The following is a 13,387-nucleotide window of genomic DNA, read 5'->3' as shown; positions in this document are numbered from 1 at the left end:
AATTAAAGGAAATTGGATGGATTTTTGTGGGGGGAGGTTTCAAACAGAAATGCTCATTAAATATCCCTGAACGTCCTAACACCCTGTCACTCTGTGATCCTTGTGAAATTTAAAGCAAAGTATTCGCAACAAGACTCAGAGGATCAGCCCACTGGAGGCTGAGACTGGCCAGTCCAGCAGAAAGAAACCCTCCCCATTGACCAACCGTGAGAATGAACAAAATACAGTCCTGGATATAACTGAGAGCTGAAACAGTAACAGCAGAATCCAAACCCCTGGAATCACTCGTGAATTCGCTGGTGTCTCAGCAGCTGGGATGAGACTCTGAATCCCTTCCCACACTGAGAGCAGGTGAATGGTCTCTCCCCGGTGTGACGTCGCTGGTGTGTCTGCAGGTGGGATGACTGCGTGAATTTCTCCCCACACTGCGAGCAGGTGAAAGGCCTCTCCCCGGTGTGAACTCGCTGGTGTCTCTGCAGGTGGGATGACTGAGTGAATTCTTTCCCACACTGCGAGCAGGTGAACGGCCTCTCCCCAGTGTGAATCCGCTGGTGTCTCTGCAGATGGGCTGACCAAGTGAATCCCTCCCCACACTGAGAGCAGGTGAAAGGCCTCTCCCCAGTGTGAACTCGCTGGTGTCTCTGCAGGTGGGATAACCGAGTGAATCCCTTCCCACACTGAGAGCAGGCGAACGGCCTCTCCCCAGTGTGAACTCGCTGGTGTGTCTGCAGGCTGGATAACTGAATGAATCCCTCCCCACACTGAGAGCAAGTAAATGGTCTCTCCCCAGTGTGAACTCGCTGGTATCTCTGGAGGCTGGATGACTGGTTGAATCCCTTCTTACACTGAGAGCAGATGAATGGCCTCTCCCCAGTGTGGCTGCGCCTATGTATTTCCAGCTTAGATGGGACTCTGTATCTCTTCCTACAGTCCGCACATTTCCATGGTTTCTCCATGGTGCATGTGATCTTGCCTCAGTTGCAGCCTCGTTCACACACAGAGCACAAGTACAGTTTCTCCCAGCTGTGATATCTATTCAGGCTTTGTAACTGGTTAAAGCTCTTTAGTCAGTGCACTGGAACACGGTTGGTGCTTTTCCAGTCACACTGATGTTTGAAATCTTTTCAAATCAACAGACCGGACAGCCATTTCTCCTCCTGGATTCAAAGGCCAATTCAGGTCCCAAGGAATGTGACTCTGTCACGTCTCGATGTGACTTTTGAGAATTCTGCCCACAATTCCTCTCTCAATATCCTGTAAAACGAGTTGAAAAAAAGTCATCAGTGTCAGAACAGAAATTCAGGACAGAAAATTCTAGTTTCCACGGAACATTCTTTCCTCTCTCATTCCCCAAAAGCTGTAAATCTCCATCCCACACACAGTCTCCCTCCATTCTCACTCTGATAGTCACCCTCCCAATTCTCCTGAAGATACTGATTGAGGCCAACTGACAGGTCCACACTCACTGCCTCCACTCCAGCACACAGAAATCGTAAGCAATAGAAGCAACAAGTTGGGCCATTCAGCCCATCAGATTGCCACAACCATTGATTGAGAATTGGCCGATAGCCACATTTCCCATGCTATCCCCCAGATGCCTCGATGCGCCAGTGTCTTCGATATCTCAAAATCTTATCAATCCCCCGCTTGAAATTGCTTGATGACTGAGGGCTTTTGTGGTCCAAAACTTCACCACATCCTTGAGTGAGGAAATCCCTCTTTACCTTAATTTTCTCTCCACTTTCCTACCTGTTCCCCATAACTCTTGACTCAAATCAAAAATCAGTCTAACTCACCCTGGGATATATTCAATGAGCCTCAGCCTCCACTGATCCCTGTGGAAGAGAAATCCAAACGACTAATGACTCTGATAGGCAGGAGATTAATGCCTGGAAATATCTAAGGTAGTTCCAGGACAATATTAATCTGTCTTCATTCAGACAGAGGGAGGAACAGCAGCAATGCTGGGCCACAATACAGGAAGCTCCATTCAGCCAAATCTCAGACTCTGATTGGCTGGAGGACCAGCGCCTCATCCGGTCCTCCAGGCGTTCCCATTGGTCAATGTCCCCGCACGCAGACAATGGGGGGCGGAACCCGAGCCCACGTGTGGTTTTGACCCGCCAGCTGGTGTCCAATGCGCAAAGTGTTCTGCTTCTGTAACCAGTGCCCGTGGCCGCCAATGGGAGGCGGTGTGCTGGGCACGCCCCTCCGAGTCATTGTGACGGCACAATGGAGCCCGGCCTGAATCAGCCAATCAGTCTGCTCCAGCGGTGACGTCTCCGGAGCCCCGCCCCCGCCCATTCATTCATTCCCCTCCAGTCAGTACATTCCGCACATTGTTACTCCATTCATTCATACAGAGATCTGCCTGGCAGCCTGAATGGAGACTGTCAGCTCTGCGTGTGTGTGTCCAGGACAGAGATCTGTCTGGCAGCCTGAATGGAGACTGTCAGCTCTGCGTGTGTGTGTCCAGGGCATGGATCTGTCTGGCAGCCTGAATGGAGACTGTCAGCTCTGCGTGTGTGTGTCCAGGACAGAGATCTGTCTGGCAGCCTGAATGGAGACTGTCAGCTCTGCGTGTGTGTGTCCAGGACAGAGATCTGTCTGGCAGCCTGAATGGAGACTGTCAGCTCTGTGTGTGTGTGTCCAGGACAGAGATCTGTCAATAAGCACCTTCAGGGGAATTGGGAGAGAGAATATTAGATGCAGCATGGAGGGAGAGTGTGTAAGACAGGGATTCACAGCTTTTGGGGAATGAGAATTACTACATCTGACCAACCATCCCTGAACCTTCACAATAAATCTCTCAGGACACTCTTATCTCTGACTTGTCTGTATTTGTAGCAGTCTCACAAGTATGTGTGCTGATATGAGAGGCTCTGCTCGGCAAGTTTAATGCCCCATGATTGTGTATTTAATGACTAAATAGGAATGTGCTCAAGCCAGCTACATCCCATAATGCTTTATATATCAGTTAGTAACAATTCATTTGTTAACACAGTCCACAAGGATATATAAATACATTTAAAGGCAAAGTACTGCGAAACAAAAACAGAAAATGCTGGAAAATCTCAGCAGGTCTAACAGCATCTGTGGAGAACTCTGATGCTCCAAACGTTGGTCTATTCTCTTTTCTAAAGCTTTTTTAAAGTCATGATCTTATTGAATGGCAGGGCAGTCTGGAAGGGCTAGATGGCCTACTCCTGCTCCCATTTCTTATGTTCTTAAATATATATAACACAGCTGCCTCAGTCTTGGCCCATTCTGACACATACGATGGTGACTGGCAGGTCAGCCAATTGGTCAGAATATTTAAAGTGGCCAAGAATGAGGAAAAGAATGACAAGGGAGGAAAAATGTGAGTATGAGGGAAAGCTAGCTCGAAGTATAAAGACCGATAACAAATGGAGCACTGGCCATAGAGCAATAAAGCACAGAAACAGGCCCTTGGGCCAACTGGTCCAGGCCAAGCTCTGAACCTGTGCCTCAGAATTCCCTCCAGTAACTTATCCAGCACTGATGTGAGGCTCAGCGGCCTACAATCACCAGACTTCTCTTTACTCCTTAAACAATGGAACAAGTTCTGCCACACTTCAATCTTCCACAACTTTGCCAGTGGAAAGAAAGAAGCAAATCTCTCTTGAAGGGCCTCTGCAATTTCTTCCCTAACCTCTCAAAAGATCTGAGAATACACTTTAATTAGGCCCAGGGGATTTATTTACCTTAATGCACTTTAAGGTTGAAGATTTCTCCACGAGTATATCTCCACTGCATGGGTTTTCTCCGGGTGCTCTGGTTTCCTCCCACACCCCAAAGATGTGCCCTTAGGCTGATTGGTGTAACAAATTGTCCCTAAATTAGTCTCCCCTCAATCTGGTTTCGAATGTGGAGTGCCATAAGCATAGACAAGGGTCATGGGTGGAAGAGGGAACTCGCAATGTTAAAATGGGCGGCGTGGGCTCGTTGGGCTGAAGGGGCTGTTTCCTGGGCTGTGTTGTTCTTTGTTCTAAGTACATAAGAACATAAGAAATAGGAGCAGGAGTAGGCCATCTAGCCCTTCGAGCCTGCCCCGCCATTCAATAAGATCATGGCTGATCCGAAGTGGATCAGTTCCACTTCCTCGCTTTCTCCCCTTAATTCCCTTGTCTATCAGAAACCTATCTACCCGGAACTTAAATATATTCAGTGAGGTAACCTCCACCACTTGGCAGATGGAATACAATGTTGGCAAGTGTGAGGTTATCCACTTTGGTAGGAATAATAGTAGGAAGGACTACTACTTACAGGGCAAAAAGCTGCAGCAGGCGACGGTGCAGAGGGACCTCGGGGTCCTTGTGCATGAGTCGCAAAAACCCAGCTTGCAGGTGCAGCAGGTGGTCAGGAAGGCGAATGGGATGCTGGCCTTCATAGCGAGGGGGATTGAATATAAAAGTAGGGAGGTCTTGCTGCAACAGTACAGGGCGCTGGTGAGGCCGCAGCTGGAGTACTGTGTGCAGTTTTGGTCGCCGCACTTGCGCAAGGATATTTTGGCCTTGGAGGGAGTGCAGAGGAGGTTTACTAGGCTGATACCGGAGTTGAGGGGGTTGAGCTATGAGGAGAGGCTGAATAAACTGGGCTTGTACTCGTTAGAGTTTAGAAGGATGAGGGGAGATCTCATTGAGACGTATAAGATGATGAAAGAGATGGATAGGATAGAGGTGGAGAGGTTCTTCCTGCTCAGAAAGGACAGCAGGACGAGAGGGCACAGCCTCAAGATAAATTTAGATCAGAGTTGAGGAGGAACTTCTTCACTCAAAGGGTGGTGAATCTCTAGAATTCTCTGCCCGTTGAAGTGGTGGAGGCTGCCTTGCTAAATATATTTAAGTCACGGGTGGATAGATTTCTGATAGACAGAGGAATTAAGGGTTATGGGGAGAAAGCGAGAAAGTGGAACTGATCCACTTCAGATCAGCCATGATCTTATTGAATGGCGGGGCAGGCTCGAAGGGCTAGATGGCCTACTCCTGCTCCTATTTCTTATGTTCTTATGTTCTTACTTCAACGGGCAGAGAATTCCAGAGATTCACCACCCTTCTCGACTCTGATCTAAACTGGTCCCCCCCCCCTCCCACCTTATTTTGAGGCTGTGCCCTCCAGTCCTGCTATCCTTTCTGAGTGGGAAGAATCTCTCTACCTCTACCCTATCCATCCCCTGTAATACGTATAAGTAATAGGTGTGTGGCCCAGTACATAACCTCTTATTCCTTAAGCACCTATGATACTCTCCTCAGTCAACAAGGGGGAGAAATATTCATTTAAAAACTCAGCGATCTCCTGTGGCTCCACACACAGATGGCCACGCTGATTTTTAAGGAGATCTATTCTCTCTGTAGCCACACTTTTATTCTTAATATAGCTACAGAGCCTGTTGGGATTTTCTTTAATCTTATCTGCCAGATCCATATCATACCCTCTTTTCGCCCTCCTGACTGCCCTCTGAAGTGTTCCCTTACACTTTGTAATCACATGGAGTGATTCACTTGTCCCTGTTCGTCTAAACCCAACGTATGTTTCCCCTTTTATCTGAGCGGAGCCTCGATATTCCTTGTCAGCCAGGGAATCCCTGGCGACGTGACCTGATGTGGAGATGCCGGCGTTGGACTGGGGTAAACACAGTAAGAAGTCTGACAACACCAGGTTTAAGTCCAACCGATTTATTTGATAGTAAACTCACAAGCTTTCGAGGGGACTCCCTCTTCGTCAGGTGAATGGAGAGTTCTGGCCTCGGACAGAGCATATAAAGCACAGACAGTTTACAGATTACTGATTAGAATGCGAATCCTTACACCTAACCTGCTGTTCAAGTCCTAAAGTGGCCGACAATGTGTGTGGAAGGAGCACTGATCACAGTTTAAAGAGATGTGTATTGTCTCCAGACAGTACAGTGAGTGAGGTTTTGCAAACCCAGGCAAATCACGGGGGTTACAGATAGTGCGACATGAACCCAAGATCCCTGTTGAGGCCGTCCTCATGTGTGTGGAACTTGGCTATCAGTCTCTGCTCAGCGACTCTGCGCTGTCGTGTGTCGTGAAGGCCGCCTTGGAGAATGCTTACCCGAAGGTCAGAGGCCAAATGCCCGGCCTTCACGACACACGACAGCGCAGAGTCGCTGAGCAGAGACTGATAGCCAAGTTCCGCACACATGAGGACGGCCTCAACAGGGATCTTGGGTTCATGTCGCACTATCTGTAACCCCCGTGACTTGCCTGGGTTTGCAAAACCTCACTTACTGTGCTGTCTGGAGACAATACACATCTCTTTAACCCGTGATCAGTGCTCCTTCCACACACATTGTCAGCCACTTTAAGACTTGAACAGCAGGTTAGGTGTAAAGATTCGCATTCTAATCAGTAATCTGTAAACTGTCTGTGCTTTATATGCTCTGTCTGAGGCCAGAACTCTCCATTCACCTGACAAAGAGGGGAACCTCGAAAGCTTGTGAGTTTACTATCAAATAAATCAGTTGGACTTTAACCTGGTGTTGTCAGATTTCTTACTGCCTCCCTGAACTGCTACAATGCCTGTAAATACATCCACAGTGCATTAGGGAGTGATTTCCAGCTACACATTCCAAACTTTCACTAACTATAGGTGGATACCAGATTGATATATTCCATTCAACCACACCCAAGCTGAGTTATCCCAATTATTGTCCAGGACAATATATTCACAATCCTCATTGATCCTTGGGAGCACCGAAGAGAGCCAGATATTTGTAACAGGAGAGCTTGAGGGTAAGTTAGAGCGATTTTTAAAACTAGTTTTTTTCTCTTTAAATTTTATTCCGGAAACCAGAAGCAGTTTGCAAAAAGACTTGGGTAGGTTTTTTTCCTTAACGTAAATTGGAACGGTGAAGAATCCCGAAACTCTTCACAGGTAGAGTATCCCACCCTCCCACCTCCTCTAACCCAAAAAAAGAGACACAGAGAGAGAGAGAGAGGGGCTCGGAGTGAAAGCAGGTAAGTTTGTTTTTGTGTGAGCTGGAAGGACTTTGACTCACAGGGCCTAAGCGAAAAGGGTGTGGCAAGGTAAGTGTATAAGTTTTTTTAATTTCTTTTTCTCTGTATTTCTAAAAAGGGCAAGTATGAGTGTGAGGCCAGTATGTTGCTCCCAGTGCAACATGTGGGAGGTCCTGGAGGCTCCTGGTCTCCCAGACATCCACACCTGTGTTTGGTGTGTGGAGCTGCAGTCCCTACGGGACCTGGTAAAGGAACTGGAAATGCAGCTCGAGGACTTTCGTCTCATTAGAGAGAATGAGGAGATAATTGACAGGAGCTACCGGCAAGTGGTCACAGCGGGGCAACGGGGAGAAGGCACGTGGGTAACTGTTAGGAAGGGGAAAGCTCACGTGATGGAGAGCACGCCGGTGGATGTTCCCCTCTAAAATAAGTACTCCTGTCTGAGTACTGCTGGGGGGGACAGCTCACCTCGGGGAGGAAGCAGTGGCCAGGTCTCTGGAGCTGAGCCTGACCCAGTATTTCAAAAAAGTAAGGAAAAGAGCAGTAAGGCAGTGTTAATAGGGGACTCCATAGTGAGGGGATCAGACAGGCGTTTCTGCAGATGCAGACGGGAGTCGCGGATGGTGGTTTGTCTCCCTGGAGCTGGGACCTGGGATGTCTCTGGACGCTTCCCAGACATCCTGAAAGGGGAGGGTGAGGAGCCGGAGGTTGTGGTTCATATAGATACCATTGACATAGGCAGGAAGAGGGAAGGGGGTCATGAAAAGGGATTATAGGGAACTGGGTAGACAGCTGAGAGAGAGGAACGCGAAGGTAGTAATCTCAGGATTACTGCCTGCACCGCGGGAGAATGAGAGCAGGAATGGAATGAGGTGGAGGGTGAGTGCGTGGCTGAGGGACTGGAGCAGGGGGCAGGGATTCCGGTTCCTGGATCATTGGGACCCCTTTAGGGGCAGGTGTGACCTGTACAGTAAAGACGGGTGGCACTTGAATCTCAGGGGGACTAATATCTTGGTGGGAAGACTGGCTAGGGCTACTGGGGGGTCTTTAAACAAGAATGGTTGCGCGGAGGGAATAGAGATGAGGAGACTGAGAGCGAGGAGGTTAGCTCCCGAGTAGGGAAGGACTGCAGGCAGTATGAGAGGGAGGTTAGACAGGTGATGGAGAAATGTCCAGACCGAGGGGCTGAGGTGTGTCTATTTTAACGCCAGGAGTGTAGTAAATAAGGTAGATGAGCATAGGGCGTGGATTGCTGCTTGGGAATGTGATGTGGTGGCCATTACAGAGACTTGGATATCTCAGGGACAGGACTGGGTATTCAGGTGCCAGGATTCAGATGCTTCAGGAAGGACAGGGTTGGGGACAAAAGAGGTGGCGGAGTGGCACTGTTGATCAGGAACAGTGTCATGGCTGTAGAGAAGGAAGATGCCGTGGAGGGACGGTCTACAGAGTCTCTGTGGGTGGAAGTTAGGAACAGCAAAAGGTCGATAACTTTGCTGGGTGTTTTCTATAGGCTGCCCAATAGTGACAGGGAAGTCGAGGTGCAGATAGGGAAACAGATCCTAGAGAGATGTAGAAATAACAGAATTGTCGTGATGGGAGACTTCAATTTCCCAAACATCGACTGGAATATCCCTAGGGTAAGGGGTTTGGATGGGGAGGAGTTTGTTAGGTGTGTTCAGGAGGGGTTCCTGACACAGTACGTGGATAAGCCTACGAGAGGAGAGGCTGTACTTGACCTAGTACTGGCGAATGAACCAGGACAGGTGACGGATCTCAGTGTTTTATTCTCAGATGTTGTAAACAGGAAGAATTTTCAATCTGTCTGTTGCCCCATCTTCATTCACCCAAAAACCCACGCTCTGACTGGCTGGAAGAACAGCGACCTTCCGGTCCTCCAATTCTTCCCATTGGCCAGAGCTGGTGAGGGGGCAGTGAATCAAAGGTGCGCATGTGCGGGTGTTTGGAGTGACTTTGCATGTGCGGATTTTTGGAGTGAATGCGCAAGTGCGTGTTTTTGGAGTGAATGCGCATGTGCGGTGGGGCGGGACCGGCGCCCTGACCATTGTCTTCCAGCCTTTCCCATTGGACAGCAGCTCAGCGCGACTGGGACGGCATGTCCCACCCCGCCCCCGCCAAAGTAGGCCTCCGCCCCCCCATTGTCTGTCTGCGGGTGGATTGGCCAATGGGAACTCTGGAGGACCGGAAGGACTGTGCTGCGATCGCTGTCTCTCAATCCTTCTGGCCAATGGGAAAAGCTGGAGGACCGGAAGGAATCTGGTCCTCCAGCCAATCAAAGCTCCGCCATTGTCTGAATGCGGAAGTTGGTCAGTGAGCTTGTTGAGCTGCTTATTCCTGCACAGGAAAGGTGCTGCTCTCTCTGAATAAAGATTGAGCTTCAGACTGAGTCAGACTTCCTCCTGCCTCCAACATCTGTGAGTAAAACACTTTCTTTTCTCCCCCCTTTCCATTCGTTAGGAGTAATAGAAGCAGGAATGGCCACCAGGCCCTTCAAGCCTGTCCAGCCACTCAATCCGATCATTGGCTGAACCATACGGCCTTCAACTCCTTGCCTTTTCCCAATGATCGAGGAAAAGGCTTATCAACTATTTATCCACCTCCACTCCTAATGATCCAGCCTCCACAACCCCTCTGGGGCAGAGAATACCAGGGATGCAAGAAGAAATTTCTACACACCTCAATTTTAAATGACTGACTCTTTATCTTATTCGGGGCTATCTGAAAATATCTCATCGTCTACCCTGTCAAGCTCCTTCAGGATCTTATATGTTTCAATAAAGTCACCTCTTTATCTTCAAAGCTTCAAGGAATAAATAGACAATTTATTTGCTCTTAATAGGACAACCCGCTCATCCCAGGAATTAGCCTGGTGAACCTCTGTTGGACGACTTCTAATATTACTATAATCCTTGTTTAAGTAAGGGGGATCAAAACTGTACGCAGTATTCCAGGCAAGGCCTCACCAACACCCTGTGCAGTTGCCACAAAACCTCCCTGTTTTTAAACTCCAATCCTTTGCAATAAAGGTCAAAATTCCATTTTCCTTTTTAGCGATTGTGGGACTTGGCTGGTAGCTTTTTGTGGTTCGTGCACAAGAACACTTCGATCCTCTGTACTTCACTCACCCTGCAGTGTCTCCCCACGTAGATAATCTCCATTTTGATTCTTCCTGCTGAAATACATGACCTCACACTTCCCCACGTTGAAGTCCGTTTGCCAGGTTTTCATCACCCAATCTATCCATATCCCACTGCAGAATCAAAATATCCTCGTCATAACATGTCCATTCACCTATCTTTGTATCATTCTATTCCTTCTCCAGGTTTCCACTCTGAAAGTGACCCGTTGGTTCCAACTCCCTGTTTTCTATGTGACAGCCAGTTTTCAATCCATGTTAACACACTTGCACCAATTCCATTGGCCTTTACTTAATGCACCAGCCTCTTATGTGGCATTTTGACAAATGCCTTTTGGAAATCATAGAATCCCTACAGTGCAGTAGGAGGCTGTTTGGCCCATCTCGTCTGCACTGACTCATGAACAGAGCATCTTTCCCAGGCCCTAATCTCATCACCCTACACTTTTTCCCCACTAATCCCCCAATTCTAAATCTAAGGGCTAATTTAGTGTGGCCAATCAACCTGACCTGCACATTTTTGGACTGTGGGAAGAAACTGGAGCACTTGGTGGAAACGCACACAGACATGGGGAGAATGTGCAGACTCCACACAGACAGTGACCCAAGGCTGGAATTGAACCCTTGTCCCAGGCACTGTGAGGCAGCAGTGTTAAGCACTGTGCCAACCTATCTAAATACACAACATCTATAGATTACTCTCCGTTTACTTGACCTCTTGCATCCTCAAAGAAGTTGAGCAAATTTGTCAAACTTTCATAAAACCGCTGCTAAATTAAATGGGGCAGCACGGGATGGCTTGTTGGCACAGTGGTTGGCACTGCTGCCCCACAGCGCCAGGGACATGTGGAGTTTGCATGTTCTCCCCATGTCTGCGTGGGTTTTCTCTGGGTGCTCCGATTTCCTACCTCATTCCAAAGAAATGCAGGTTAGATTGATTGGCCGTGATGAATTGTCCCTTAGTGTTGACACATTAAGAGGGTAAATACTTGGGGTTGCGGGAATCGAACCTGGATGGGATTGTTGTCAGTGCAGGCTTGATGGGCCAAATGTACTGTAGATTCTATGATTTTATAAACCGGTTTATAGTCCACTTCCTTCTGCCTTTCTCCCTCTTTGAACAAAGGCATCACATTGGCAGTTTTCCAATCTTCTGATACCCCCCCAGAATTTAACACGTTACAAAAAATTTTAACCAAAGTATCCACCATCTCTTCAGCAACCTCCAAAGAAAGCCTAGTGTGCAGTTCACTGGGCCCTGGTAACTTGTTTGTCCTTAGCCGCTGAAGGGAAAGGAAGTGAGTCCAGTGTGTATATTCCACACATTGTTAGTCCAGTCGTATGGGCATAGATCTGTCTGGAAGCCTGCATGGGGATTTTCAGCTGTGTGTGTCCAGGACAGGAAGCAGTGAGCATGGATCTGTCAATCAGACTCAATCAGCACCTTCAGGGGAATTGGGAGGGTGAATATTAGATACAGCAGAGTGAGAGTGGAGGGAGAGTGTGTGGGATGGAGATTTATACCTTTTGGGGAATGAGAGAGAAAAGAATGTTCTACAGAAACTCGAATTGTCTGTTCTGTATTTCTATTCTGTACTGATACCAATCACTTTTGTAAACTCCTTTTACAGGATATTTGAAGGTACGGATTTACAGACAGAAATCTCAAACCAAATGTCCCATCAACATCTGACAGAGTCACTCAATCCATTGGGACCTCAATATCATCGGCCTTTAAATCTAGAAGGAGAAATGTTTCTCTGAGCTGCCTGTTTGTGGAGATTTTAAGCATCAGTGCAACTGGAAATGTACCAAGACACACACCTGACTGAGTGTGTTCCAGAGTCTGAAAATACATGGCAGCGTTCACAGCGGGGAAAGAGTGTAGCCGTGTTCTGTGTGAGATTTAACTGATTGGAGAGTCACACCCGCACCATGGAGAAACCGTGGAACTGTAGGGACTGTGGGAAGGGATTCATGGTCCCATCTCGGCTGGAAGTTCATCAGCGCAGTCACTCTGGGGAGAGACCGTTCACCTGCCCTGTGTGTGGGAAGGGATTCACTGACTTACCGAATCTGCAAAGACACCAGCGAGTTCACACCGGGGAGAGGCCGTTCACCTGCTCTGACTGTGGGAAAGGATTCACTCAGTTATCCCACCTGCTGAGTCACAATGTCACTCACACCAACGAGAGACCCTTTAAATGTTCTGACTGTGGGAGTGGTTTCAAAAGCTCTGGAGAGCTGGTGTCCCACCAGCGCACTCACACTGAGGAGAGACCGTTCGGCTGCTCTCACTGCGCAAAGAGATTCAGAACATCATCCAACCTGCAGACACACCAGCGAGTTCACACTGGGGAGAGACCGTTCACCTGCTGTGACTGTGGGATGGGATTTACTCAGTTATCCCACCTGCTGAGTCACAAAGTCACTCACACCAATGAGAGAAACTTTAAATGCTCTGAGTGTGGGAGTTCCTTCAAACACGCCTCAGATCTGAGGGTCCACAAGCGCATTCACACCGGGGACAGACCGTTCAGCTGCTGTCACTGCACAAAGAGGTTTAGAACGTCCTCGCACTTGCAGGTACACCAGCGCACTCACACCGGGGAGAAACCATTTATCTGCTGTGTGTGTGGGAAGGGCTTCACTCAGTCATCTGCCCTGTCGACGCACACAGTCACTCACACCCAGGAGAGACCCTTTAAATGCTCTGACTGCGGGAGGGACTTCAAAAGCTCTCAGGAACTGATGGTCCACCAGCGCGTTCACACCGAGCAGAGACCCTTCAGCTGCTCTCACTGCTCAAAGAGGTTTAGAACAGCGTCCAACCTGCAGAGACACCAGCGAGTTCACACCAGGGAGAGACCGTTCACCTGCTCGGTGTGTGGGAAGAGATTCACTGTTTCATCCTCTCTGCAGAGACACCAGCGAGTTCACGAGTGATAACAGGAGTTGGATTCTGCTGTTATTGTTTCTGCTCTGAATTATAGCAAGGTCTGCAATTTATTCATTCTGACAGTAGGTCACTGGCGAGGGTCGGAGGGTTTCTTTCTGCTGGACTGGCCGCTCTCATGACTTTGCTCCCAGTGGGCTGATGCTCTTTGAACCTGGGAGAGCACATTTCCCACTGAAATGATCCACAAATGCTGATGAAGGACATTTACTTTTTTCCGGGTTAGTAAATAGCCTCTTCCCCTTAACTACAGCTAGATCAAAAATAAATACA

At 48.4% G+C, this 13,387-nt stretch overlaps 1 protein-coding gene across 1 annotated transcript in view; it reads right to left on the bottom strand.

Moving 5' to 3' along the window:
• Window positions 1–13,387, bottom strand: part of LOC145362417 (uncharacterized) — a 1,142,232-nt gene that overhangs the window by 1,093,248 nt on the left and 35,597 nt on the right. The window contains exon 5 of the mRNA XM_080218454.1: window positions 286–968. Coding sequence (XP_080074580.1) covers window positions 286–968 — 683 coding nt within the window. The remainder of the gene's footprint in view (window positions 1–285; window positions 969–13,387) is intronic.

The sequence above is a fragment of the Carcharhinus amblyrhynchos genome, unplaced genomic scaffold (assembly GCF_965287045.1).
Source record: "Carcharhinus amblyrhynchos unplaced genomic scaffold, sCarAmb.v2.hapA scaffold_38, whole genome shotgun sequence".
Classification (NCBI taxonomy): Eukaryota; Metazoa; Chordata; class Chondrichthyes; order Carcharhiniformes; family Carcharhinidae; genus Carcharhinus; species Carcharhinus amblyrhynchos.
The sequence above is the reverse complement of the archived record's forward strand: the minus strand, read 5'-3'. Positions and strand labels throughout refer to the sequence as shown.